This window comes from Chrysemys picta, chromosome 10 (genome assembly GCF_011386835.1).
Source record: "Chrysemys picta bellii isolate R12L10 chromosome 10, ASM1138683v2, whole genome shotgun sequence".
In the NCBI taxonomy this organism is placed as follows: domain Eukaryota; kingdom Metazoa; phylum Chordata; order Testudines; family Emydidae; genus Chrysemys; species Chrysemys picta.
Window position 1 is genome coordinate 27816626 of NC_088800.1, and position 26014 is coordinate 27842639.

A 26014-nucleotide genomic window follows, 5' to 3' on the forward strand; every position below is an offset into this window, starting at 1 on the left:
AAATGAAAGCTGAAGTTAATGCTGGTAGGATCACTACAGTCGAGCTCTGTACTCTGAATTCTGCAACAATAATGTAGCTATGATGATAATACTAATTTGCATTAATGTATGTTTCATCTGAGGATCTCAAAGCTCTTTACCAACGTTGGGCCCGATTTTTCAAGTAGGTGCATAATGGATGCACCTCAGAACCATGCATGTACCTGTTGCATCCACAGTTATCTGCACTGTGGGTGAGATTACTTCAAAGCACGAAGTGAAACGCAATTAGATTTAGATTTCTTGTTGTCGTTTTCTTTGTCTTTAGAAAACAGAAGAATTCAATAGTCTGTTGAGGGAGCAGCCAGGCAAGAGGGTGTGGACTTGTGCTTGCCAACAGCTCCTGGCTACCATAATGTGTATTGGGCACAGCTCCATTGACTTCAATGGAGTTTCACACATCTACACCAGCAGAGAATATGGCCCAGTGTCTGTCTTTATTAGGGACATTTGCTCTACTGATAATGAAAAATGCACTGTTATATGTTGTAATTTAGTTTTACTAATAAAACTAATTCAATTTCTATCTGTAATTAGGGTTTGCGGCTATCTACGAGAGCATTGGGTCCTTATGGGAAGTTCTAGAAGTCAAAATGAAACTTGACAGGGATGAGCTACAGGAGCAGATTCACCAAAAGAAACAGGAAGTTTCGACATAGGGAGAATTGATACCATGACTGATGACAAGATTTATTCAGAGAGAAGAGCATTTATGTGTCTAAATAGGCTATAACCTCATTCCAATTTGTAATTAAGTGCATGTACCAAATAACATGCTTCTGTTCCACAGGTGTGTGTTTACTGTAAGCGGTAAATGCAAGCTTTTAATAGCTAAGCTGATAAATAGTTTTCATGGGGCAAAGCCCTAGCTCACCATTGTCTTACTCCAGTTGATTTCAGTGGAGTTACAGCTGTTTAAAAGTGGAGTAACACATTGGTGAATGTGATGCCAAATTTGTTAAAAGAGCCTCAGTGCTGCCTCCACTTTTGTGGGCTTTGAAATATTAGCATTTGTACCCATAGTTAATTGCTCTGTTTAAAAGTCAAGCCTTAACAGGTCAATATCACTTTGCAATTCACCATCTTGCCAGATCTTTCTCCCATTGAAGTCACTGGAAATGTTCCCATTAACTTCACTGGGAGCAGAACTGGCTTCTAACAGACCAGTTTTTAAAATCCAAATACCATCAGAGAATGACACCTTTGCTTCATTTAAAAAAATATTGTGTGTGTGCGCGCGTGCGTGTTAACTAGATAGTATTATATTTTGTAGTTGTTGGCTAAGAATAATCCATTTGAACAACACGAGTAATTTAACATGTTGTTCAAAGTCCTTTTGTATCGTGACCTTTCTAATTAATATCTAGGTAGAGCTGAGATGGGGGTGAAGGATAGTGTATACAGTATTTTATTGTAAGTTTTAATATCAGTTGTGTTCTTGTGCATTGTTTCATTATGGCAGGGTAAAAGTCGAGGGTTTTGCTGTCAGTGGAGGAAGTGATGATTCAAATAATTCTGGAGAACATGATGTAAAAATAAGATGCATTTTGATGTATCTTAAAATATTTTATGAACTACGAGGAATTTTTATTGCTGATGTAAGACAACTGACTCTTCAAATTTAATTTATTTGGGTAGGTTTTAATAATTTAGCATTGATAAGTAGATTTGAATTAGTATTGCATTTGCAAAATTTCCAAAGAATATTTTCATCTCTTAATGTACTTTACATTACACTGGTGCTTATTTCAATTTCCATAATAGATTACACAATGAAAATTAGCACCAGGGCTGGGTATAGTAATCTAGATGGGAAAACAAATATTTTATATATTCATTCAGGGCCTAATCCTGCTCCCATTATCGTCAAGTGGTGCAGGCTCAAGCCATCACTCAGAATATATGGCCTGATCCAAAATCCATTGAAGTCAATAGGAGTCTGCAATGGCTTCAATGGGCTTTTGCCCAGGCCCATATTGCCAAATGCTGGTGCCATTGAACTGTCAGTGGCAAACTCCCAATGACTTCTATAGGCCAAAGGTGTGGAACAAATAGTACAACAGTTAAGGCCGCAATCCTGCAAGGTCTTAAAACCCATTGATTTCAGTAGGACTATGCCCAGTGTGTAACATTAAGCAAATGCAAAGTCTTTGCTGGATCAAGGGCTAAATTAGCATTTGCTGCCAATATAGCCCAAAGTGTTTTTAACATATTATAGAACTTACCTTAAAACTTTACAATTTTGATTTCCAATGCTCTCTAATGGCAAAAAAACTCTTTTAGTTCAGTTTGTGTCACCCAGTTGTCCACCTGCTGTGAAATATAATTAAAATGGCAGCTAGAGATAAGATTCCTGTTCACTGGAAGGAGATGGTTAAAACATTTACAGGTATTTCTTAACAGTTGTTTTTAAAATTCCTTTTCTTGATGTCTGTATAACGATCTAGTCAATATTTAGCCATATGCGGTGGAGAAGAAATCATTGGCATTTTGTAACCCTCTTCCCTCCCCACAAAAGATATTTTTCTCCTATAATACAAATCTGTAACAAAATGAATCTTACAGGAAATGAACAAGCATACAGTAAGTCAGAGAAACTATTTATATATTATTTAAAAAAAAATGTTTCTCTTGTAAAACCTTGTGTGATCCAGCCCATATATAAAACAACACAGGAAATGCTAGCTCAGGGGTATGCAACCTCTGGCACGCATGCCGAAGGCGGCACGTAAGTTGATTTTCAGTGGCACTCACATTGCCCAGGTCCTGGCCACCAGTCAGGGGGGCTCTGCATTTTAATTTAATTTTAAATGAAGCTTCTTAAACATTTTGAAACCTTATTTACTTTACATACAATAGTTTAGTTATGTAACCCTTCTGCTCATCTAAGTTGGCAGCAACAAGGGCCAGGTTCTGTATCTAGGGGTTCCGTTTCAATATCGCAATGCAAAACCGGCTCGAGCCCCCACCCAGTGACCTGGGACAATTACATACCACCCCCTGGGTGCCTCTAAGAGGCAATACTTCCCCTCTCGCAAGCACGGAGTCTGAGTGTAACAGAAAATGTTTAATAACATGAGGTAAACGACATCAGCATTAAGTTGGAAAAAAAACCACCACAAACAGGATTCATAACACAAACCATGAGCAAAAAAACCCACCCCAGCAAGTTGGGCTGTGTTCTTTCCCTTGGGTTCTTGAAACCAGCAACCCAAGGATCACCAAAGTACCAAAAGTCCAACAACCCCCCAAAGTCTCTGTCCCTGGTCAGTGCAGCCCCAGAGTTCGGGGGGGGCACACAGGGTGTTAAGGGGCACCTTACGTGATCCGAGGCTGACAGGGTTCCACTGCAGCCTTCACCACGAGCCGCTCTACTCCACCAGCTGTCCCGTGAGCTGCTCCCGCCGTCCCACGAACTGCTCTGGCAGCTGCTCCACTCTGCTCACCGACCTGTGAGCCGCTCAGCTCTGCTCCACTTCAGCCATCCCTTGGGCCGCTCCCACAAGGCTCCGCTCTGCTAGCTGCTCCTCCAGCCACTCCGCTCACCAGCCTGTGAGTCGCTCAGCTCCACTCCAACCGTCCCGCAAGGCTCCACTCTGCTAGCTGCTCTGCCAGCCGCTTAGCAATATAGCTTCAGGCTCCCCCACTAGTTAACACAGCCTCAGTGATCTCAGCTCTTTTGTGATTTCAGCTCTTAGCAATTTCAGCTCATAGTAGGGGAGCCCCAGTGCTAGTGCACCATTGGCCCAAAGTGAATTCAATTCAGCAGTCTGTAACTAGACTTCTAATGGAATCAAAGTTAGCTCTGATATTCAACAGTGGAGAGAGGAGGTAGTGCAATTGGTGTTTCAACCCCTCAGAGAGGTGCCCATACCATCAGGTACAAATACATATCCCCATCCTCTCTCCCTTCACTGGGTTTTGTAACCCATGCCCCTTGTCAAGCAAGTGCTACTTAGGTAATGGTGAAGGACTCACTCAGTCCTTCTGTCATACAACAGTTTCACTGCCCTTGATTCACAGAATCAGGGTAACAAAACTTTATTCTTCCTGCCCCAATAACAGAGAAGACTGGGGATCCCACACCAGCCAAAGTAACCACTTTGAGTTGCTGTTGTTTCATGCCAGGCGAGTGGGTGTGCCTATGCAAACAAGATCAGCCCCTGGAGTTCTTTTCCACACTTGCCATAATTCACCACCAGATGTCAGGGTAGAGCTCATCCTGACTCTGCTTACATCTATATATTATAGACTTATAGAAAGAGACTTTCTAAAAAGGTTAAAATTTATTACTGGCACGTGAAACCATAAATTAGAGTGAATAAATGAAGACTCGGCACACCACTTCTGAAAAGTTGCCGACCCCTGTGCTAGCTGATTACTTGACTTTTGCTTTTGAAAACAGTTTTTTCCCTAAAGGTGAATAAAGGGACATTCTCAGGTCAAAAATTATATCTTTCTAAAATAATATCCATATCCATGTTACTAAATAACAACATTAGACCAGTGTCTTCAAACTTCAGGGGGTGGGTGCCAGGGAGCTACGAGTGAGAGAACAAGAGCCCTGTGGGCAGAGAGAGAAAGCTACCTGACCTGGATCTACATTGCCCTCTGCAACCATGCAGGTGAAACTCTCCCTCTCAGCTTTCCCTCTTTCTTCTATGGTGGCCCGTTACTGCAACCAGTTGTGGGAGCAGCGGATGTATACAGAGTTACAGGTTCAGTCAGTAGTTCACTGATCCATGGTTCTCCTGTCTGCTCCTGCAGTACTCAACTCAGCCATAACAACATGTACAGTTCAGTCTCACAAGAACCCCCACGGATATCCTTTTCAAGCCCCAGGCAGGATGTGGTCTGTGGTTAGTGTGGGAGTGGAGAGGAAGAGCCTGCAGGGATGTGCAGCAAAAAAGAGAAAGCAAAAGGGGGAAAAAACAAGACTGGGAGCAGGGGAAAGGAACTGGCTAAAGGATAACAGAGAAGGAGACTATGGACAGAAGTAAGGACATACAATGGCAACAATTTTGGGGCATGGTGGGAGGACTCATGGAAGGGGATCTGCTAATGTATCGCAACAGGGATTTGAACAAAATAAAGCTGGGAGCTATGGGGTTGGATTACTAACACAGAAAAATGTACATACCTAATTTACTTATCATCATCTATACTCCTTGTTTGTTCTCTGAATTTCTTGCTTGAACAAGAGACACAGAGGAGTTGTTTTCACTTGTTCTCCAGTCAGTTTCCCTTTCTGGTTCTCCTGCACAAGCAGGTGCTGAATGGCTTCTTTGCAAACTCTGCAGGGGAATATTAATCCTTTCAAAATAATGCTTGAGATTTTCAAAGCAGTGTATTTGGGACGCACATCTTCTGTTCATTTCAACTTCAAATCCATTGCTCTGAAAATCTCAGCAACGTCTTTGAAATAAAGACACTGACACAGGGATATTTCTATTTTATTGTGCTAGGATATTAGAGAGACAAGATGGATGAGATAATGTCTTTCATTGGACCAGAAGTTGGTCCAATGATAGATATTACCTTTCTTACTCACCTTGTTTCTCTAAAGTAAATCTTGGCATTTTACAAGAAATATGGGCATAGCCCCGTGAAAATGAAAAATTATACCTGTTTTAAATGACATACAAACGAGAAGAAATGTGTTGCCCATAATTCTGATCCTAATCCTGCAAAGTACTGAGTGCCCTGAAGTTCTCTTAAAGTATATGAGCAAACTCTCATGTCATTAGGTGCAGTCACAATGCTCTGTGCATGTTTCTTTCCCTTCGCTGGTGGACAGACCCACACAAACAGGATGATATTGGCTATGCCAGAGAACCAGTGAAATTGACTATCCACAAGTTCTCCTCAGTGCATGACCCTTATGCTCATATCTTTCTCTCTAGGGTGGAAAAGGCAGAATGTTCAATTCAGCAATGGAATCTACTTTATGACAGACATATGATTGAAATTTGCATTAAATTCAAATGTAGGGTTACCATACGTCCGGATTTTCCCAGACATGTCCGGCTTTTTGGTCCTCAAATCCCCGTCCGGGGGGAATTGCCAAAAAATCGATCATGTCCGGGAAAATACTAGTCCCCTGTTTATCTTAGAGCGGCTCCGGCAGGCTGCGAGCTGCAGGTGGATTCCCCCGCAGTAGCGGCTGCTGCTGCTCCCCCCAGACACCTCAGTGTTGTGTAGCTGAAGAGCCGAGCTGCCCGAGTGCTATCGGCTTCACAGTTTGCCGGGCAGCCCCCAGACCTCCAGACCCTGCGCTCCTGGCTGGGCGCTTCCCCTCCCGGGCTCCGGCTGCGCTGGGGAAGTGCCTGGCCGGGGGCGCAGGGTCTGGAGGTCCAGAGGCTACCCGGCAAACTGTGAAGCCGGTAGCGCTCGGACAGCTGTTTCGCGTGGCTGGGAGGGAGGAGGGGGAGTGCGGGGCGCTCAGGGGAGGGGGCGGAATTGGGGCGGGGACTTTGGGGAAGGGGCGGAGTTGGGGCACGGAAGGGGCAGAGTTGGGGCAGGGTTGGGGGTGAGGAAGGAGCTGGGCCAGGGCCCCGTGGAGTGTCCTCCCTTTTTAATTTTTAAATATGGTAACCCTATTCAAATGACTAGAGTTTGAAAGAGGAGAGGTATGGAAATACTGTACTATTCCTGCTGAATGAAAGTGGGCACCAGATGTCACTGTTGCCCTAGACAAACAAAAGAAAGTTAAATTACATATATATGACATCTTTGCTAAGACAGAGTTGGTATCGGCCTAAACAATTTCCAGAGTTGTAACACATATTCTCAGGCAAATCATGGAAGTTATCTTCAAAGTCAAATGATGATGTTACAGAGACACTAGTTTTTAAATCATGAAGGGTCAAACTTGGAGAATCTCACTCAAGGAAAATTCTTGTTGTATCTGCGTAAGGCCTGCTGGGTTTGGCCTACTCCTGCATGACCTCTGTGCATGGAAGGATCAACTTAGGCTTAAATAGAGACTGGGAATGGCTGAGCCATTACAAACATTGACTCTATCTCCACATGTAAGTACTCTCACACTTCTTATCAAACTGTCTGTACTGGGCTATCTTGATTATCACTTCAAAAATATTTTTTTCTCTTACTTAATTGGCCTCCCAGAGTTGGTAAGACAACTCCCACCTTTTCATGCTCTCTGTATGTGTATATATATCTCCTCAATATATGTTCCATTCTATGCATCCGAAGAAATGGGCTGTAGCCCACGAAAGCTATAAGAAAGAAGTATATTTCAATGGAGACAGGTTGTTAATGATTTCTTTCACCTTTCCATTACCTACTGGGCTTTCCAAACCCATTGAGAGAGTATGGGGAAATAAATTTGTTAGTCTCTAGGTGCCACAAGTACTCCTGTTCTTTTTGTGCATGGAACTGCCATTGAAGTAAATGGGAATTACGTGTATGCCTGACTCACTGAATTGGCACCAAACCTTCCTTTGCCCTCACCATCAGTGGAGACAGGGTCACTATAAAATATAACAAAACAAGGTAAAAACTGTAGAAATAATAAAGTTAGCAAAGCAGCCTCCTAAATGACAAGTTCTAAAACAAAGCAAAGGTGTAAAGGAATAACATACAGCTGCCTGCTAATGTCTTTAAATACCTCCAGGAGCTGCTGCTAATGTACAGACCTTTCCCTCCCCTCCATCACATCCCGATACAGGCTGTGGTTTAAAAGTCCCAGCATAATCCAAAATGTTTACCCCCTACTATGTCAACTGTATTCCTAGTTTTAGAAGGAAAGGCTGCTCTCAGGCCATCTAGGGCCCTGATCAGGTGAAGCATTATAGTTGAATGGCATAAACACTGGAATGTAGACGGTAGGAACAAGTGTAATCCTCAGATGATGTCAATCAGTGAAGCTCCATTAACTTCAATAGAACTATGCTGATTTACACTAGGTGAGAAGCTTATTTTGTGAGTAGGTGAGGAATATCATTAGGTGAGAAGCTGGCCCTGAATCTTTTATATTAGTTGCAAAGATTGCTATTTCCATTTCTTCTATTAATATCTAGTAAGCAGAGGTAACAAAGAAAAAGATATGGATTCGGATGCATGTTTGATTACAGAAGTAAGGGACACATTTTTGGCTATGCCAAAAATTCTGAAGATTGGGGATTTGACTAGGCTGTGAGAACCAAAGTCAGACACTGATCCATTGGGAGTGACTGGAGACATAGGAAAATATATATACAGTGGCATAGAAGCCAAAACATACATACTTTCTACAGCTCTAAAATTAATGTGTGCATTTGGGACAAATCCTATTCTCCCTCTCCCCCATACTCTCTCAATGGGTTTGGAAAGCCCAGTAGGTAATGGAAAGGTGAAAGAAATCATTAACAACCTGTCTCCATTGAAATATACACAAAGACACAGGGATATTTCTAGTGATGCTAGGTTTTTGTAAAAGCTTGCTTTTGAAAAACTGAAATTTGCTTCTAAATTGACTTCACAAAGTCTCTGTAAAACCAAGAGGAAGAGTCTTCAGTCATTATATAATGGAACGACTCCTTCTGGTTTTTAGTGTCATGCTGCTCTCATGTGATCCCTTCATTTTGCTCAATGGGGGGCATCCCTTTCTGTAGCGGCAGAGAGGTTCTGGCAGTTGAAATAGTGTGGTTCCTCTGGTGAGTGCAGGTTTTAGGAGGCAGGGACTATTCCTTCTGTATGGCACAGAACCCTGTCAGGGTTTTTGGAGTTAGGAATGTAATAGGTAGTGGGATGGGTGAGGGTTGAACTGGAGAGTTTCCAGAGAGTAGTTTCCACAGTGGTCAAGTCTTTGACCTTCAAAGGAAGATTCCTCCCCAGCTTTCCCTCTATCATGGATCTCCCCAGCAACCAGCCTGAGTATTTTAGGCTGGAAACTGGGTTTGATCCTGGTCCTACAGAAATCAGTACAGTTTTGACTGAGTTAACCTAAATTAGGACTTCAGGATCTCGCTCTTAATGTGTGGATTAACGGGTGCAGAGGGCATACATGAGGCTTTCTGCCCTGTGGTGAGTGACACAGTTAGTGAATTGAAAGGCCCATGGGATTATTAAGCAGATTTTTTTTTCTGGCCACTAATCTTGCATGAATGGGGAGAGGTTGGAAAAGAGGAAACGCATTTCTCAGGACTATGTGAGCTGGAAAATCCAGAATACGTTTTACACATAAAGAGAGAGAACAGCAGGCCTCAGCGAGAACTTACTAAATCCTGATGTGGTTGACTTCAGATACCAATGTAGGGGTTTGAGGTATGAGTAGGCCCATTGTTATGTCCCCTGAAGGAAGCTCGCAGGCCTCAGAAGAGCATCCACAGCAGGTGAATTGGGGGGAGAGATTAGTTGGAAGTATACTTACCATCTCACAGCCTGTAGGAACCAGATATTTTCTAACTTTGGAAATAGTTTGGTCCAGGATAATCTTAGGGATGGGCAAAGGTTGGGAGGTGGGAGTTTTTGGTAACTTTTTCCAAAATGGTTCACCCTTCCTTCCTGCTGAATTTACAGAAACAGAAATGCCAATGATGGGCGTGACCACAAACGTTCTCCCTTAGGAGTGGCCCATTTCAATATGTTTGAGTTTGTGTTTCATGCTGCTGTGGTGGCTTCTGGCAGTGCAGGGAGGTTTTCCTATCACTATGATGGCGTGTGGAGGTCTGGGGAAGCTTCCATAGTGCTACAATGTCTTCTGGGAGTACGGGGAGGTTTTCATAGCACTACAGGACTTCCGGCAGCATGGGGAGGCTTTGTTACCCAAAACTTTAGACACTAATTAAGTTACCTACAACTTTGTCTAATTTTAATAAAAGGGGTAAAGAAGATTGTGGCTCGCCCTAAAGGAATTGCCAGAGTGTTACCAGGGGACTTGTCTCTGACCCGGAGAGGGCTCCCTAGAGCAGGCTAATCTTGCTGACTTCTGAAAGGACAAGTATACAGCCTTCCATTCAAGGATGGACACACAAGCAGTAACTCTTCGAAAACAAAATAATTATTTATTTAAAGGAAATAAGTGGTTACAATGTAGTAAATGAAGCAAGAAAGGATACATAGAGCATAGAAAATGCAATAGAATTACATTAAGGAATTAGAGAAGTGCAATAAAATAAAAGACACAGATTACATAGGATATCTTAACACACACAAGAAATACAGCGGTTTCAATGTAACAAGCATATAGAGGTCCTGCATCCATAAAGGCTTTTAGTCTTAATGATATAATTTCACCTCGTACTTAATACAATGCGATATACGCAACCCCTATATACACATATGATAAACCATTACTGCATTCACAGATTAAAAGATTTACTTAACATCAACATAAATACTTAACACTTGACATTGAACTTTGCTGCTTCTTGAGGCTTCAAGCTCCAAAGAAACCCATGTCTAAGACAATCTCCAACAGAACTCCAGGGGACCTTGGCAAGACTTCCCAGCAATCCCTACTGCCCAGACAAGCTGCCATACTCACTGACAGTGGATTAGGGAACTACCTGTGATGTCCTCCCACCCTCAGCACAACTTGGTCAGACAGACTGTGGTTTTTCTAGCTCCCCCGCAAAGAGCTTGCATTTCTGAAGACAAGACAAACAGATTTTTGATTAGAAGAGTTAATTCCATTTATTGGAGGGGAATAAAGTCATGTTACTTCTCACAAACTGGTGGTATCACCTTGCCCCTTAAATGTGAAAGGACCAGTGCAGCAGTTTGTGCAAAAGGAGCTGGAGTGGCATACACCGCCTGTTCACAGGCCCTACTCACCTTCTCTTCTGATTTTCACACCCACTACCCTTGTGGATGTAGTGGAGGCTTATGAAGGAGTCTTTCTGCCCTCACGTGGTCTCTGTTCCCCAAATGGTGCTTTCTGTTTGGATGTCTTCCTTGGGGCATGGCAGAAGAACCAGCTAGTGACTCAGCGACTGCTGTATCTTTGATTCACATACCTTAGGGAGCTGCCCAAAGGAATCCCTGATAAGTGGAAGGCTAAACTAGCTTCCATTTCACCTGACATTTGTCCACTGAGTAAGGCCTACACTATCCTGGTACACTGCAGGAGTCACACCACTGATATTGACAGGGGATTGCAAATTACTGTGGGCACCTGAGATTGTCTTTTCTAGGGAAGACTTTCTCCCACTGCCTAAGAGCCTCTAGTCTTTAGACTTAATTTCCCAAGAAATAAATTACCTGTGTCATCATTGAATGACAGTAGGGTTGTTTGTGATGGAAGTGTCTCCAACTCTAAAATAAACAGCATATCTTGCAGTTGGGCAGTGCTGTAATTCTCATGATCTGTTTCCTGTTACTTTTTCTTGTGATCACTGAACTTCCGCTTTCCTCTCTCTTCACAAGAAATTTTTTAGAATTAGAGACAAAACCAAGAAGAGGAAACCTTTGCAACCCTTCCTCTCAGAAGAATGTATTTTTCGGTGATCCTGGCTTTTCTAGGACGAATTACTGGTATGTTTCCTATTAAGAAAAATTGCTCATTTCTATGCATATCTCACTTTCTTAATTCTTAAGTGTATTTTGTGTCAAGTTCATTTTCTGGGATGTTTAATCTAAACATGTACTGAAGTGTAGCATAAATAAAAAATTAAAGAATTAGAGTTGGTTTAAGTTTGGTTAAGAATATATTGTGTTATAAAGAAGCCCTGACTAGCAAATAGAAGGAAAGCCTTGAAAATAATAAGGCCAGAAGACATGGAGTAGGCAGGATGGCTGGTTCAAAAAATAATTAATGAGATAAGGAAATTTCTAAAAAGCATGCCTCTGACTGACAGGGTTGACTGCAGATGGTTTTAAATAAAGCAAAGGAGCCAGCCTGGACCTTTCCACCCCACATACCCAGTTTGATCTTAAAAGTAAAGCTTGGGTGAACCCAAGTTTAATGAAAAAGCTGTTGGACAGTAGGGAGGAGGAGAAGAGATAAGGAGCAAAGATCTCGGGCGAAAGCAGGTTGTAAACCTTATCTGGATTAAAACTGAAAATTGGGGTGAACTGTCTCAAATTAGCCATTAGCTAATGTGATAACTGGCTATGGCAGCATTTGTTCTTTTGAAGGATATAAAAAGAGTTATGAATTTGAGGGTTCTTTGTCACACCCTACCACCTGATCATGCTTGTAGACACCTGGACTAGATGGTTTTCCTAGGTCTGGCCTATTTGTAAGTGATCGTATGCTTATGAATACTTTGTTACTGTATTGGGCGTAGTGACTGCTTATTTTAAGGCTGACAGGCATGTTTAGAGGCATGTTAAAATACTATTTGGCCTTTGGACTTAATAAAGAAATTTATGGTTAAATTAGTGTCTGGTGGTCTCCCATATTAATATCAATTATTTCTAATATTATTAATAATTAAACAAGAAGTATTCCTGATTGCAAGCTATATTTACTGACTTTAAAAATGTTGTAAAAGGTTATTTTCTCAACTAATAAATGGACTGGGGAGTGGGGAGGGGCATTAGAGATGTCTGAAAAGTGCATTTGTGTGAAATACGGAGAGGGAGGGTTAGGGGAATGTTTTAAAAGTGCACGTAGCTGGTGGCAAAGTTAACTGGGAATGGGAAGTTTTTACTGGTGGTTCCCAGATCTCTCTTCCCAAGCAATAGATCCAGCAACAGCCGTGGGATGTAATGAATCTATGGCTACACCAGGGTCTGTGGAAACACTTTTGCAACAAAAGCAAAGATATCAGCATAAACTCTTTCTTCGGTTTCGTCAAGTGACAATTACATTTTACATTGCACTTGGTTTAGTATTTCATAGAATATTGCACTAAGCAAAAGTGAGTCACTTTTTAGGGAAGCGATTTTCTCTATATTTGGGGACGGATCTTGCCTCCCTTACTCAGAAGTAGTAGGACCTTACTTGCTACTCCCAGCGATAAGGGTCACAGAGTCTGGCCCTCAGTGAGCTTGCATATTGGAAATATATTACATGTCACCAATTTCCATTTTTGTAAGGAAATTTTCAAAGACAAAGTTAGAAATTGCATTCAGCTCTATTCTTTCTCTTTCTTTCTTTAATTGAATATGGGCTCAAACCTGCTACTGGTGAAATCAAAGAGTCCCATAGACTTCTAAGGGAGCAGGACTGGGTCATAAAAATATACACAGAAGTTCTGAATGTGACTGTGACCAGAGGTTCCTTTTATTTTTTTTGGTATAGATTTCACCCTTTTCCCCCCAGCTGTATGTGCATAACTGAGCTTCAAACACAGCTTTGTGCTAGCCAAAGTCCCACCCAAAGCTGAGCAGGAGAAAAAAGATATATTAAGTGTCAACCTCTATTTTTGCTTTTGGAAGTATATATGGGATATATTGTGTATCGTGTGTCCACCAGATTTGTAGATTGTCCTGAGGTGGAGGTAGAATCATCAAAGCAAACAGTTCTGGCTTTGTCCCTTAACAGTTCTCAAGTGATTGCACACATCTGACTGTCTTGAGCCATTGTTTTCTTCTTATCGAGTACGTTTCCAAACAGCGCCTTTATTAAGCTAAATTAATACATTCATACAATAAACACCCCAATAACCAGTTCAAGATACAGCATCAATAAAATATCATAGGGCAGGATCAAATCAGTCATACCCCGATTGGCTAAATCTACCCCAAGAGATCCAACAGAAGCTATTTTAAGTAATTTTCTTAGGTCTTTGTGGCAAGGACTCTCCTATGAAAGGGAACTGCTTTATAAGGGGGGAAAAGTCCCATTGGGGCACCATCCTGTTGTGGGGGGCAGAGAATAGGCCCTGAAAAGTCCATCTGCCCTTCACTCTGTTCAGAAAGAGCACAATAGAACAGGTTGGAGGGCTCATGGTCTATTGAAGGGAGAGTCTGTCACAGGGTCTGCTCATGGCAGAAGGATGCTGGGTGGATAGAGGACTGCAGGGCCTGTTGGGGCTTTTGAAGTTTGGACAAGTATTGAAACTTCTAGATTCCATGGCTGGCAAAACGTCCTAAACTTTGCTGGTCAAAATTTGACAAAATTCAAATTTTAATAAAATTTTACACCAAAATTTTGAATTTCAATGGATAAAAAAAACTGGAAATAAAATGTTATGAATATTTTCACAACGTTCTAATCAAAACATGAAATTTCGATTGAAAAAAAGTGGAATATATTTCCCTACCTTTCAACCAGCTCTGGTTCTAAACCCCAATTTATTCAGTACTGTATTAAAAAAGCTGTGAAAATACAAAAGCTAAAATGTTTTGTCTATTCACTTACCATCATCTATGCTTATATTAACATAGCTCTAAGTATGCTTAATTTTTTGCAGCAGACCAGTCGGAAGAGCTCATGCACAGTTTTTCGTTCCATTTCACCCAAATGGCTATATTTTATAAGACCTCTAAAAAAATTTAGGAAAGAGGATTGGAGGCATAATTGTGATGACAGTGTCTCTTAGACACACACCTCATAAACCCTATGTAATGTAGGCCCCAATTCTGTAATCAGTAATGCCATGTGAGTAACCTTATGCATGTGAATAGTCCCATAGAATTTTGGAACTGTTCATATGCACAAACGTTCTCAGGATCAGGGACTTAACTTTTAGCAAACTATATAAAGATTAACTAGCAAGGGCCAGATTTTCTAAGTCAAAACTGCAGTTTTGTGCCATGGCTGCTTGTGATTGGTTATTAGCCCAGGGAATTAATAAATATGGCAATTGTTAATACAAAAATACATATTTGTACCCTATTTTCTTCCTTTGAAATCTCTTTGGTGTCATTCTCATAGTTAGAAATGGCCACAAAAACACCCTTTAAAACAAAGCCAATGTCAAGGCTTAAGCTATGTAATTTGATCAGCGTTCACTATGAACTGTGCAATATTTTTTTCATTCTGCAAGGTCCAAGTATAAAATTCCAGATCTGTGTTCTTAGTGCTAGATCCTACAATGTGCTGTGAGTGTCATAGGAAATGCTCAGAGAACCGAGCTTCTGCTGATGGCAAGGGAAGGATGTTCAACATGACCCAGGAGGAACACAGCAGCATCCCAGAAGCACACAAGCTTACATGTTTGGGCCCTTAATGATGCTTGTAACCTGCAGCATCATTAACCATTTACATATTTTTAACAGGTGAGACTTTCTTTCATCATTATGAAAATGGAAATTTCACACTTACGTGCAATGAAACAGTGGCTAATGGGAAGAAGGAAACAGTTTGGTATGAAACTGGAGAATCTCTGCAAGAATTCCAAGTAATCAACTACTGCAGTAATCAACAGCCCAAAGTAATCAACGGACCAAACAAATGCTCTGATAAAACAAAGTGTACAAACCAATTATCATATTCTGCTTCCAAAGGTGGTGGGGTATTTGCATGTGAGCAATTTACAAATACTGGAACATCACAGACTTGCCCACTCTTTACCATTGTGGCTCACTGCAGACATTATAACTTTTTTATTGTGGTGATAATAAACATGACTGCAGGTGAGCGCTTTTCTTGTGTGTGTGTGTGTGTGGGGGGGGGGAAGGGTTTATTTTTATCAATAAATTCTAGAGCTGAGAGGCCAGAAAGGGAGTTAGTGAGTTTAAGAGGAGCTTATTTAGAGAATTCTGGACTGAGAACCAGATTCTGTCCCTTTTACTTACAGTGAATAATACATGTTCTCTTGATTTTAATAAGGAACACTAATGGAGGAGGTATTATATGAGTGAGGGTGACTGAATTTGGCTTTGAATGAATTAGGCATCTGAACTAGGCTGAGTAAAGTAAAAGTGGAAGTTGTTAAAAAAGAAAATAAATTAAAACAAATATCTGGCGGGTGGTCATGGATATTCTGCACTTTTTGCCATACTAAGTCTACTTACCCTGTTATTTAGATGCATTCCAACTCAAAGGTCTACTCATAATGTCTTTAGTCAGTTTTCGCTCAGCCCTTTTTTGGGTAAATCCCCACTGATTTTAGCTGAATAAGTTGCTTTTCACTTCCCCCTAGAAACACTCTTTTGTAGTGATGCTGGTACAGCTTACCTGCCACCTTTCTACTTTGAAGTTGGTAGGCGAAGGGATCCTTGTACATGGTGGGCCGTGGGACTACACTGATTCATGCAAGTTGAGGATCTAGCTCACAGATTGTAAAACGCTAATGCCCAGTTTTCTGCCTTGCTCTTTGAATTTCTGCCCCTAGATTGAGATTCTCAACCATGCTCTGGCCAGGTAACGGTCAAAGGGTCTCTAAAATCAGCATCTGGTCTGGGTAGAATTCCCCCTTGGCACAGGAACTAAGGAAGACAGCAGCAGACTGTCCTTTCAGCAACACTCTTGCAAATCCTGACATAGCAGGTATGGCTTGAGGCCAGGCTGCAGAATGCAGCACTGCTTAAATTCAGGGCAGTTGTCCCTCAGGGCTGCCTAAATTGTACGGGGGGCTGCTTAAAGGCACATTAGCCCCTCTGCGCCTGGGTTGTGAGATTTGTTCTGTGCATCTAGAGACACAGCACAGAATCTTACCTCTAGTGTTTTAAGCTTTCAATCGATCGTACTCACAAAATTGGTTTTGTGCCTATTTTGCACATGCAAACAACTATTTGTGCAGACAAGGCACCTAAATAACAAATTTGTGTGTGCAAATATTTGTTGAGCACCCATAACATGTGTATGCTAAATGTTGTGTCTGCAATTTGGAGCCTGGTTTGAGGTTAGTTGAAAATTTGACCTTATAAATGCTGCAGAATCTTACTCTACAGGCCATTGTTGTTTTTAAATGTGTTCATGCACATATTAAAAATGACTGCTCTCTGAATGTCCTGTTTAATATACACTGCACTTCAACTACTTTATCCAGAAAATATTTAATCTTTAATAGCTGTTCCATAATTTCACATTTTTTCAGCCATTTGTCTAATAATGTATCTTGTAGTTGATACTATCAGCACTTAGGCCAGGGCAGACCCTGAACCAGGCAGCAGATATGACATGTGTTTACTGCAGTGTGAGAATGTGGTTTCCCAGATGTTATCATAGAATTATAGATGTGTAGGACCAAAGGGCCCTCAATAGATCATCTAGTTCAGTCCCCTGCACTCAAGGCAGGACTAAGTAATAACTAGACCATTCCTGACAGGCATTTGTCTAACCTGTTCTTAAAAACCTCCAATGATAGAGATACCACAGCCTCCCTTGGCAATTTGTTCTAGTGCTTAACTACCTGGACAGTTTGGAAATTTTTCCTAATGTCCAAACTAAACCACCCTTGCTGTAATTTAAGCCCATGCTTCTTGTCTTATCTTCAGACGTTAAGGACAACAGCTTTTCAGCCTCCTCCTTGTACCAACCTTTTATGTACTGGAAAACTATTATCATGTCCCCTCTTAGTCTTCTCTTCTTCAGAAGAAACAAACCCAATTTTTTCAATGTTCCCTCATAGGTCATGTTTTCTAGACCTTTAATCATTGTTGCTCTCCTCTGGACTTTCTCTAATTTGTCCATATCTTTCCTGAAATGTGGCACCCAGAACTGGACACAATACTTCAGTTGAGGCCTTATCAGCTCAGAGTAGAGTGGAAGAATTCCTTCATGTGTTCCTAAGTCCTAGAGGTTTTCTCAGTGAAACTGGACATATATCTGTAGAGGAGTAGCATAGTTAGTATCCCTAAGAGCATGTCCCACTTTTGTGGTGCAGTAGACAGCTGGTCCAGCCCAGAATTATAATTTTGAAGACCACCAACGGACTGAACATGCAGTGCTGATAACCTTCTGTGCGGAGCTGAGCACCTTCAACTTCAGTGGAATATGCAGGTGTTGGCAACTTCGCAGAAGGTACTCAAACCTCACAGGCAGGGCCACCAAGAGCGGGTTCAGGCCCTGGTGAAAATTTTTTTTTGGGCTCCTCAACAAGGGCAGACCGGCTAAACAGGGCCGACGAGGGGCGGGGGGAAGCCAGGCCCTGGGCCCCCTTCCGGACTGCCAGGCACTGGTAATTTGTACCGGCTTCACCCCCCTCTCGTCGGCCCTGCTCACAGGATTGGGCCCCAAATGGCTATTTAAAATAGCTGACTTTTAGCCATAGTACAGTAGGTATTTGCACCTGTTAATGTAAAGATACCTTGTAAATTGTTCATTAAAATAAAACACCCTCCCCCCGCTTTAAATAGAAATGAAACAATGTTTTTTGCACTGAATTCTGTATCTGATGGTGTTTTTATTGGAAAAATGTCAAACTTGTGTAACCCTTCTGCCCATCTGAGTTGGCAGCAAGAAAAGCCGGGTTCAGTATCTAGGGGTTCCGTTTCAATAACACAATGCAAAACCGACTTGAGCCCCCACCCAGTGACCTGGGACAATTTCATACCACCCCCCGGGCGCCTCTAAGAGACAAGACTTCCCCTCTCGCAAGCACGGAGTCTGAGTGTAGCGAAATCCTTTTAATAAAGGAGGGAAACAATACGGCATTATATTGGGGAAACACCACAAACAGGATTCATAACACAAAGCATGAGGAAAAGACCCACCCCCAAGTAAGTTTGGCAGTATTCTTTTCCCTTCAGGGTTTTAAGTCCAACAACTCAAAAGATAACCCCAAAGTCCCAAAAGTCCAACACCCCAAAAGTCTCTGTCCTTGGTCAGTGCAGCCCCAGAGTTCAAAAGTTTATCTGCAGAGTTTTACCCCCCCAGCCTGGGTGGAAGTGGGAGGAGGGGGAAGAAAGGGTACACGGGATGTTAAGGGGCACCTTACGTGATGCGAGGCCAACTGCCCCATCTCTCCGTGGGGTTCTGCTGCAGCCTTAACCACGAACTGCTCCACTCCACTCGCTGTCCCATGGGCTGCTCCAACCATCTCACAAACTGCTCCATTCTCCCAGACACTTAGCAATATATCTTCAGGCTCCCCCAGGAGTTAACACAGCACTCAGTGATCTCAGCTCTTTAGTGATTTCAGCTTGTAGTAGGGGAGTCCCAGTGCTGGTACACCATTGGCTCAAAGTGAACTCAGACTCTTAAAGGAATCAAAATTCCAGTGGAGAGAGAAGGAGGAGAAGGTGCAATTGGTGTTTCCAGGCATCCCATGAGGTACATATACATATCCCCAGCCTCTCTCTATTCATTGGGTTTTGGAAGCCATGTCCCTTGTCTAGCGAGTGCTACTTAGTTGATGGTGAGTCCCTCTGTCATAAAACAGTTCCACTGGCCTTGATTCACATAATCATGGTCACAACACTTTATTCTTCTTGCCCCAATAACAGAGAAACTGGGGATCCCACAGGAGCCAAAGTGACCATTTTGGGCTGCTGTAGGCTCATGCTAGGCGGAGTGGGTGTGCCTATGCAAACAAGATCAGCCCCTGAAGTTCTTTTCCACAACTCGCCACAATTCACCACCCGATGTCAGGGTAGAGCTCATCCTGACTCTGCTTACACTTGTAAGAATCCTTTCAAAGGCAAAAATGTTATAACACGTTACAGTGCATGTTTGTCATATCTTTTGTGTTTGTATCATTCTGTTTTGCAGATAAGGAGACATTTGAGACCATTCCTGCAAAATCACACGATAATCATTTAGTACAAGAAGAAAGTAACATCTCTCTCTCTTGTGAATTTCAAATGAAGCGCTCAGGACAACCATTTATTATATATTGGATCAAATATAAAGAAACAAGCAAATGCCTGTCTTCTGTTGAGAGAGAGCCATATACTTTCTCGTATAATACACATTGCTGTATTGATGAGATGATCGAAGGACGACTATTGAACTATACAAGCTTAGATTCAAACAAGACACATGTAGTCCATAATATGACCATCTTGAATGTTACTTACTCCGACAGTGGAACTTATTTATGTGTTGTAAATGCCTGGTCAAGAGATAAACATGTGTGGAAGATTGCAAATAACCTTTCTATAGAAGTGAGGAAGCAAGCCATTCCATGTAAGTTAGAAGTTTTGTAGTTGGGGTTGGTACCAGAGTTGCTTATAATTTTGCCAAACTTTTGCTATTTGGTTTGGGATAAAATTTTCCATGCTAGGAAAACTTCAGTGAAAATGGTTCATCCATTTTTGAGACCAACCCATGTTAAAATATGCTGTTTTGCCTATGTTAAAAATTCTGGTGACATTTTCTTTGAACAGATATAGTGCCCCAGGCTTTGAAATAGGGACTTGACATTTGGCAGGAGAGCAGTCTTCGTATTAGCGGTGTCCCTTTTACCATTCCCATGAAAGTCTGCCCAAATTTGGCCAAGTTATAAGCCTTTAAAAATCACAGTGTACAGATGCTCAGTAAAGACTTCCAAGATTTCACCCACTAAATTCCCCAGTGCTCCAGCCCAGTGCTGAGTGGGACTTTCCCTGCAATTGCAGGTCTGGGCTGCTGTGAGCCATGCTGTGTCCAGTTCCAAGCAATTGAACTGAGACTGAATTTCTGTGCTCACAATGACATCCCTGCTGGGCCCAGGCCTCATGGAGGAGTAGGAATGAAGAAATGATAGAAACTAGCCAGCCAGTGGTGGGAGGGTGGAGAGAGCAGAGTGTGACAAGGAGTTTAGTGGGGGAGGAGTGCAGGAGGCTAGTGGATGGGGCGGCAGAAGAGGGAAACTGGGACTAGGAGCTGGGGTGGGGGAGACTGGGACTGAGAGCTGGAGACAAATGTGTGTGTGTGGCGGGGAGAAGGACACTAGAAGCCAGTAGGTGGTGGGGGACACTGAGATCAGATGAGGAACTAGGAAGAGATTGGGATTGGCTGGGCAAGGTGTCTGGGACTGAAAAGCAGTGGGATGTGGGGAGGAGGAAAGGGAGGGTCAGAGATCTGATGAGCCAGGATGTGTGGGGTGGGGGGAAAAAAGTGGGAATGGCTGGGCAAAAAATAGTGGGCTAAGTAGCCGGGATGGGGTGGGGAAAATGCTGCGATTAGACAAGGAGCCAAGGGAGGGAGAATGGGACTGGGAACCAGTGGGGATGGAGAAGATGAGTGCGGGAGGGGGAGACTGGAGGCAAGCATTGGGAAGAGGACTGGTGACTGCAATTAGGGTAGGCAAGGAGAATAGGACTGGGATAGAGAAGTGACAGGATTGGTACAAGGACATGTTTGAGAGGATGGGGCAAAAGGGGTCATGCTGGGAAGGGATTAGGCAGAAGAATTCATGCGTGCTAGAGCCATCCCCTCCAGAGCATGGCATGGAAGTCAAGATTCCTGAGTCTCACCATTCCTCTGCTGTCAGCAAATATCTGTGAAACTCACGGGGAATGTGTCCTGTCCCCCTCTAGTGCTGATCCACATGACAACCTACTACTGCTATTAGTGACATTGTTAGCTTACATGGCATAGGTCTTTGTGGTGGATCTAAATGTCCCAACCGTGCCGATGACCCAGTGGGTATCAATATGATGTCACGTAATAGAATTTCTGTTTTTTCAGTTTTCTTTCGTAAGAAAACAGTAAATTACCCCCCCCCCTCCCACGCACACATTAAAAGAGCGTTAAGGTTGCAAAGTCAAGCACTCCAAAGTTGGGAGATGCCAGTACTAAGGTTGCTGACTTGAGACCCTGGGGTCTGATTTGGAGAAGTGCTGAGCACTGGCAGCTGCAGATTCAGTCAGTGGGAGTGAACATATAAAGTGCTGTAGAATGCTAAGTTCTACGCAATAGCAGGTCCTAGGGATCTCAAATGGGGGATGTGGAAAATTAGTTGATATTTAGTCCCTAATCTCTCTGACCTCAGTTCCCCATTTGTCCAAAGAAGTTTACAGTCTAGATTTCATTTTTTAAAATGACTTGGATTGAGGGATTAATCTGATTAACTGTAGGAACAAATGACAGTATTTCAAGGTCTTGCCATTGGGTTGTGCCAGCATAACACATAGCCAGGAATCATGAAATCCTAGCCCCATTAACTTAATGGCAAATATCCGATTGACTTCAATGGAGAGAGGATGTCACCCCTAATTGCTATAGGGTAAAATCAAGGTCAGGTTTGCAGAGCAGTAAAGGGATGTAAGGCATACCGTGGATTGCAGTGTGGGGATGACAGAAGGCTCTGTAGAGCTTCTACACTCACCCCACCTCCCACGCTGGTCTCCTCTCTGTAAGCAGGAATAGCTCAGTAGTTTGAGCATGGGCCTGCTAAACCCAGGGTTGTGAGTTCAATTCTTGAGGGGGCCATTTAGGGATCTGGGGCAAAAATCTGTCTGGGGATTAGTCCTACTTTGTGCAGGGGGTTGGAGTAGATGACCTCCTGAGGTCCCTTCCAACCCTGATATTCTATGAATGGGACTGGACAGATTCTTGGCTCTGCCTCCCCAAACATTGGCTACCTATACTAGACAGTGAACTGCAAGAAATACACTGCACCAGGTATAGGGTTTAGACTTGGGGTAGGGGAAGACCTGGAGGTGGACTGTCCCTTTTTCAGGGCTCATGGCAAAACACAGGTGAGTCCAACACTTGTACCTGCAAATGAGTGTGGACTCAAAAATGGAGGACAGTTTTAAGCCCCTTTAAAAAACCTCAGTATTTATGCTTTACAGTTGTGCTGCATTAAGCCATTAAAATACTACCGTATTCTACAGTAATCTCAGAAGACACTGCAATATTGCTACTGTAACATATATTGTGTTGCATCATTACAGTAGAATATTGCAATATTTTCTCAGTAGAAAAATTAGCTTATAGAAATCAAGTTATCAGCTGCTTTTATTACCAATACTAGCATACTGTATCCTGGAATCATCCCCATTAATGGGTTGCTGAATGTGTATTATCCACATTATTTGATCACTTGAAAAGCACTATCCATATAATAGAGATGATAGTAAAGTGTTTTTCCCAGCATCTGGTTACATTTTTCAAGATTAACTAACCCTGGTCCTCTCTTTAGCCTCTGCTTCCATGCCATTGTATGCCACCACTGGATTGATCGTAGGGATTATTATCATCAGTGGGATAGCATGGTTGATCTATAACAAGAAAACCAAATCAAAAGGTAGGAAAAGTAAAATTAGTAAGTAAGATCTGCAGAAATATTTTAACTGTTGAAACTTTACAGTGTGTTTTATTTATCTGTTACAGGAAAGCCATCTGCACAACTTCCCAGGTACGGCCTTGAATGGACATAACCAATGAAATATTAGTATAATTTTTAAAGTGTTTTTTCCAACAGATAGAAATGACTGAATAGATTCGTCCCTTATCTTTTTATTTTAGAGCTCAGGATGCTCTTGAAATTCCAGGAGATGAATGTGAGCATTAAGTTTTTGATAAACCTTTTTGAAATGATTGTCTACTTAGCACATTTTGAGAATTGTGTACTATAGATTTCTTAGACTGTCTGTGCATGGTATTAATTTTTTAAACTTCAGATAATGCCAATGCTTTTTTTGACAAGTAACTTTTTGTTAATCAAATTAGTTTTCTGTTAAGTAGACAGTTGTTCTTTAGGGGGATGATCTTGCAATTAAGGCACTGGAATAGGATATGGGTGATCTGAGTTAAATTCTTGGCTCTCTCACATACATCCTGTCCCTATGACCTTGGGCAAGTTACAGAATCTCTCTATGCCTCAGTTTCTCCTCAATAAAATGAATAGAACAATGCTTCTTGCTCTCTCGGGGGTGCTAAGATGGAGTCATGTGTTCTCAGTGTTTGTGTGTTCTGACAGAATAGTGCTGGGGCCAGAGAAGAACCTAGCAGCTAAGTGATTCTGAATCGTTTTCCTAGCTACTAGTGGTGGGGTACTGTAGACAGTAGCCAACACAGGTCTTAATTCTGGGCTGACTAGAATGGAGTCAAATTCCATTATTTGGGGGTAGGAGAGAAGAATTTATTTAATGTCCTTTTCAAAGGGAGATAATTACTATTTTATTTAGTTGATTGGTTTATTTTAGTTGACGTTTTATTTTAATTCTGTGAGATTCATAAACTCTTTGATGCAGAGAAATTGTTTTACAGGTTCCCCGTACGCAGTGAGAAGCAGCGAAGACTTGCAAAGAAATGAAGTGTTGTGTTCACTTGGAACAAGCCCATATGAGGACCCAAATGCAGCCTATTGTACAGTGGATAACACTGCAGCAACTGGCAAGGGGCCAGGAGATGAAATACAGACAGTCTATGAAGTGGTGCCACAATAGCTGTTCCTGTAAGTGACTTGTAAGAGAAAGTGTTATTTTTGACAAATGACATTGCAAATAGAACCACCCAGGTTAGTCAAACTGGTATAACTCATAGGGGGCTATATGAGTACAGTAACTCTTTGCTTAAGTTGTAGTTATGTTCCTGAAAAATGCTATTTTAAGCGAAATGATGTTAAGCGAATCCAATTTCCCCGAAGAATTAATGTAAATAGGCGGGGATAGGTTCCAGGGAAATTTTTTATTTGCCAGAACTCCCCACACCCCCCGCACAGCAAGCAGGAGGCTCCCGGGAACAGCTTCAAAGCAGCAGGCAGGAGCAGCACACAGCAGTGGGGGGAGGGATACCTGAACTGCCCAGCAATTGATAGCCTGCTGGGTGGCTGCTGCACAGGGAACTTAGGGGAGCTGCTGGTCCACCCTGGTTCCAAGCCCCCACCAGTTGGCTCCAACGGGCTGCTCTTTCTGCAAGCAGTGGACAAAGCAGGTGGCTGCCAAAGAACGTTATAAGGGAGCATTGTTCAACTTTAAACGAGCATGTTCTCTAATTGATCAGTGTAACGGGGTTGGGACTCACCACCGCAGCGCCTCCTACTGGTTGTTCTGGGATTTAGCTCAGTCCAGTGGAGCGCCCCTCCTGGTGGTGTCCCGTCCGTCGTCTCGCCCTCAGTTGGCATGTCTGAGCCCTCGTCGCTCACCAACTCGCGCTGTCTTCTTCGGGACAAACTGCCCTCCAGCAGTGCCCCTCAGTCTTTCCATACCCCCTTCCGCGGGGGGGGGTCAATCAGCAGTCTCCTTGTCCAGCCACCATAGTCAACCACACACCCCAAAGTCTAATCACTCCTGTCAGGGATCTGGCGTGGTCTGTACTGGCTGCTCCCTATGGCCAATGGCTAGATGTACTGTAAGGGGGAGGCGGGGGCGGCCCAGGCCCGCCCTCTACTCTGGGTCCCGACCCAGGGACCCTCTGGCAGCAGCCTCGCTGTCCTCCTACTCTCCCCTCGTCTGTCCGCTTCCCTGGGCCTCTTTCCCTACAGCCCCTTGCACCCGCTAGGCCCTTCCAATCAGGGCCTGCAGCCTGGCAGGCCTCAGGCTAGAGCTCCCTTCTGGTCCCTGAGCCTGGCCAGCACCGCGCTGTCTGCGGTGCTAGTCTCCCAGTTTGGAGGTGGACCTTCCCCTCTCAAAGGCCCAGGACAGACTGACTGCTCTCTCCCTGTGCAGTCTTTTATAGGGCTGAGCCTGGCCCTGATTGGCTGTCTCCAACCTGGGCCCTGATTGGTTCCCACTAAGCCCTTCTCTGATTGGCTGTGCGTCTGCGCAGGCCCACTGGCCTGCTGCAGCCCATAATCTCAGGGAGTGGGGCAGCCGCCCCACTACAATCAGCAATGTAACAACGAAACAACATTAACCGGGATGATGATAAATGAGGAGTTACTATATGCACTAATAATGGGAAATACGTTTCCGGTTGTATGAATCTGCTCAGGGGTCTGTTTCTCACTACAGCAGTAAGGAACTTCAGTTATTACCTGTATCTTCCCCTTTTTGAACGGTGTAAGCTGTAGATTCGGAATTTCAAATCTGTGGCAAAAGGAACAGGCTAATCAGGGAATTGTTCAGCCCGAGCAAACCTTAAATTGATCACACACATTAGACAGCTGTGAGCTTTCAGCTAGTGCAAACCATGCATGAGGGAAAAGGCACAAGTAGCAGTGCATTGGTTTGCCATAACTGCAATCTCCGTGATCTCCTGAGTGCAGGAACTGCTTCTTCGGACACAAGCTGCCCAAAAAGTGGAATAAACGATGCAGGGAGATGGTATGGCCATGGCCTGACCTGCTCCACCCTACACTCTCCTTTGGGGACACACAGC

The 26014-nt window shown here is 43.0% G+C and overlaps 1 protein-coding gene across 2 annotated transcripts in view; it reads left to right on the forward strand.

Annotated features, from left to right (window-relative positions):
* Window positions 1-26014, forward strand: part of LOC101950452 (uncharacterized) — a 29851-nt gene that overhangs the window by 166 nt on the left and 3671 nt on the right. Inside the window, exons 2-8 of one of the 2 annotated variants that reach the window (XM_065559493.1) lie at window positions 11410-11517; window positions 15154-15510; window positions 19532-19948; window positions 22893-22997; window positions 23084-23108; window positions 23219-23253; window positions 23963-24149. In XM_065559493.1, coding sequence (XP_065415565.1) covers window positions 11475-11517; window positions 15154-15510; window positions 19532-19948; window positions 22893-22997; window positions 23084-23108; window positions 23219-23253; window positions 23963-24141 — 1161 coding nt within the window. In that variant the 5' untranslated portion in view covers window positions 11410-11474 and the 3' untranslated portion in view covers window positions 24142-24149. The remainder of the gene's footprint in view (window positions 1-11409; window positions 11518-15153; window positions 15511-19531; window positions 19949-22892; window positions 22998-23083; window positions 23109-23218; window positions 23254-23962; window positions 24150-26014) is intronic. The other variant, XM_065559495.1, reaches the window with a different exon arrangement.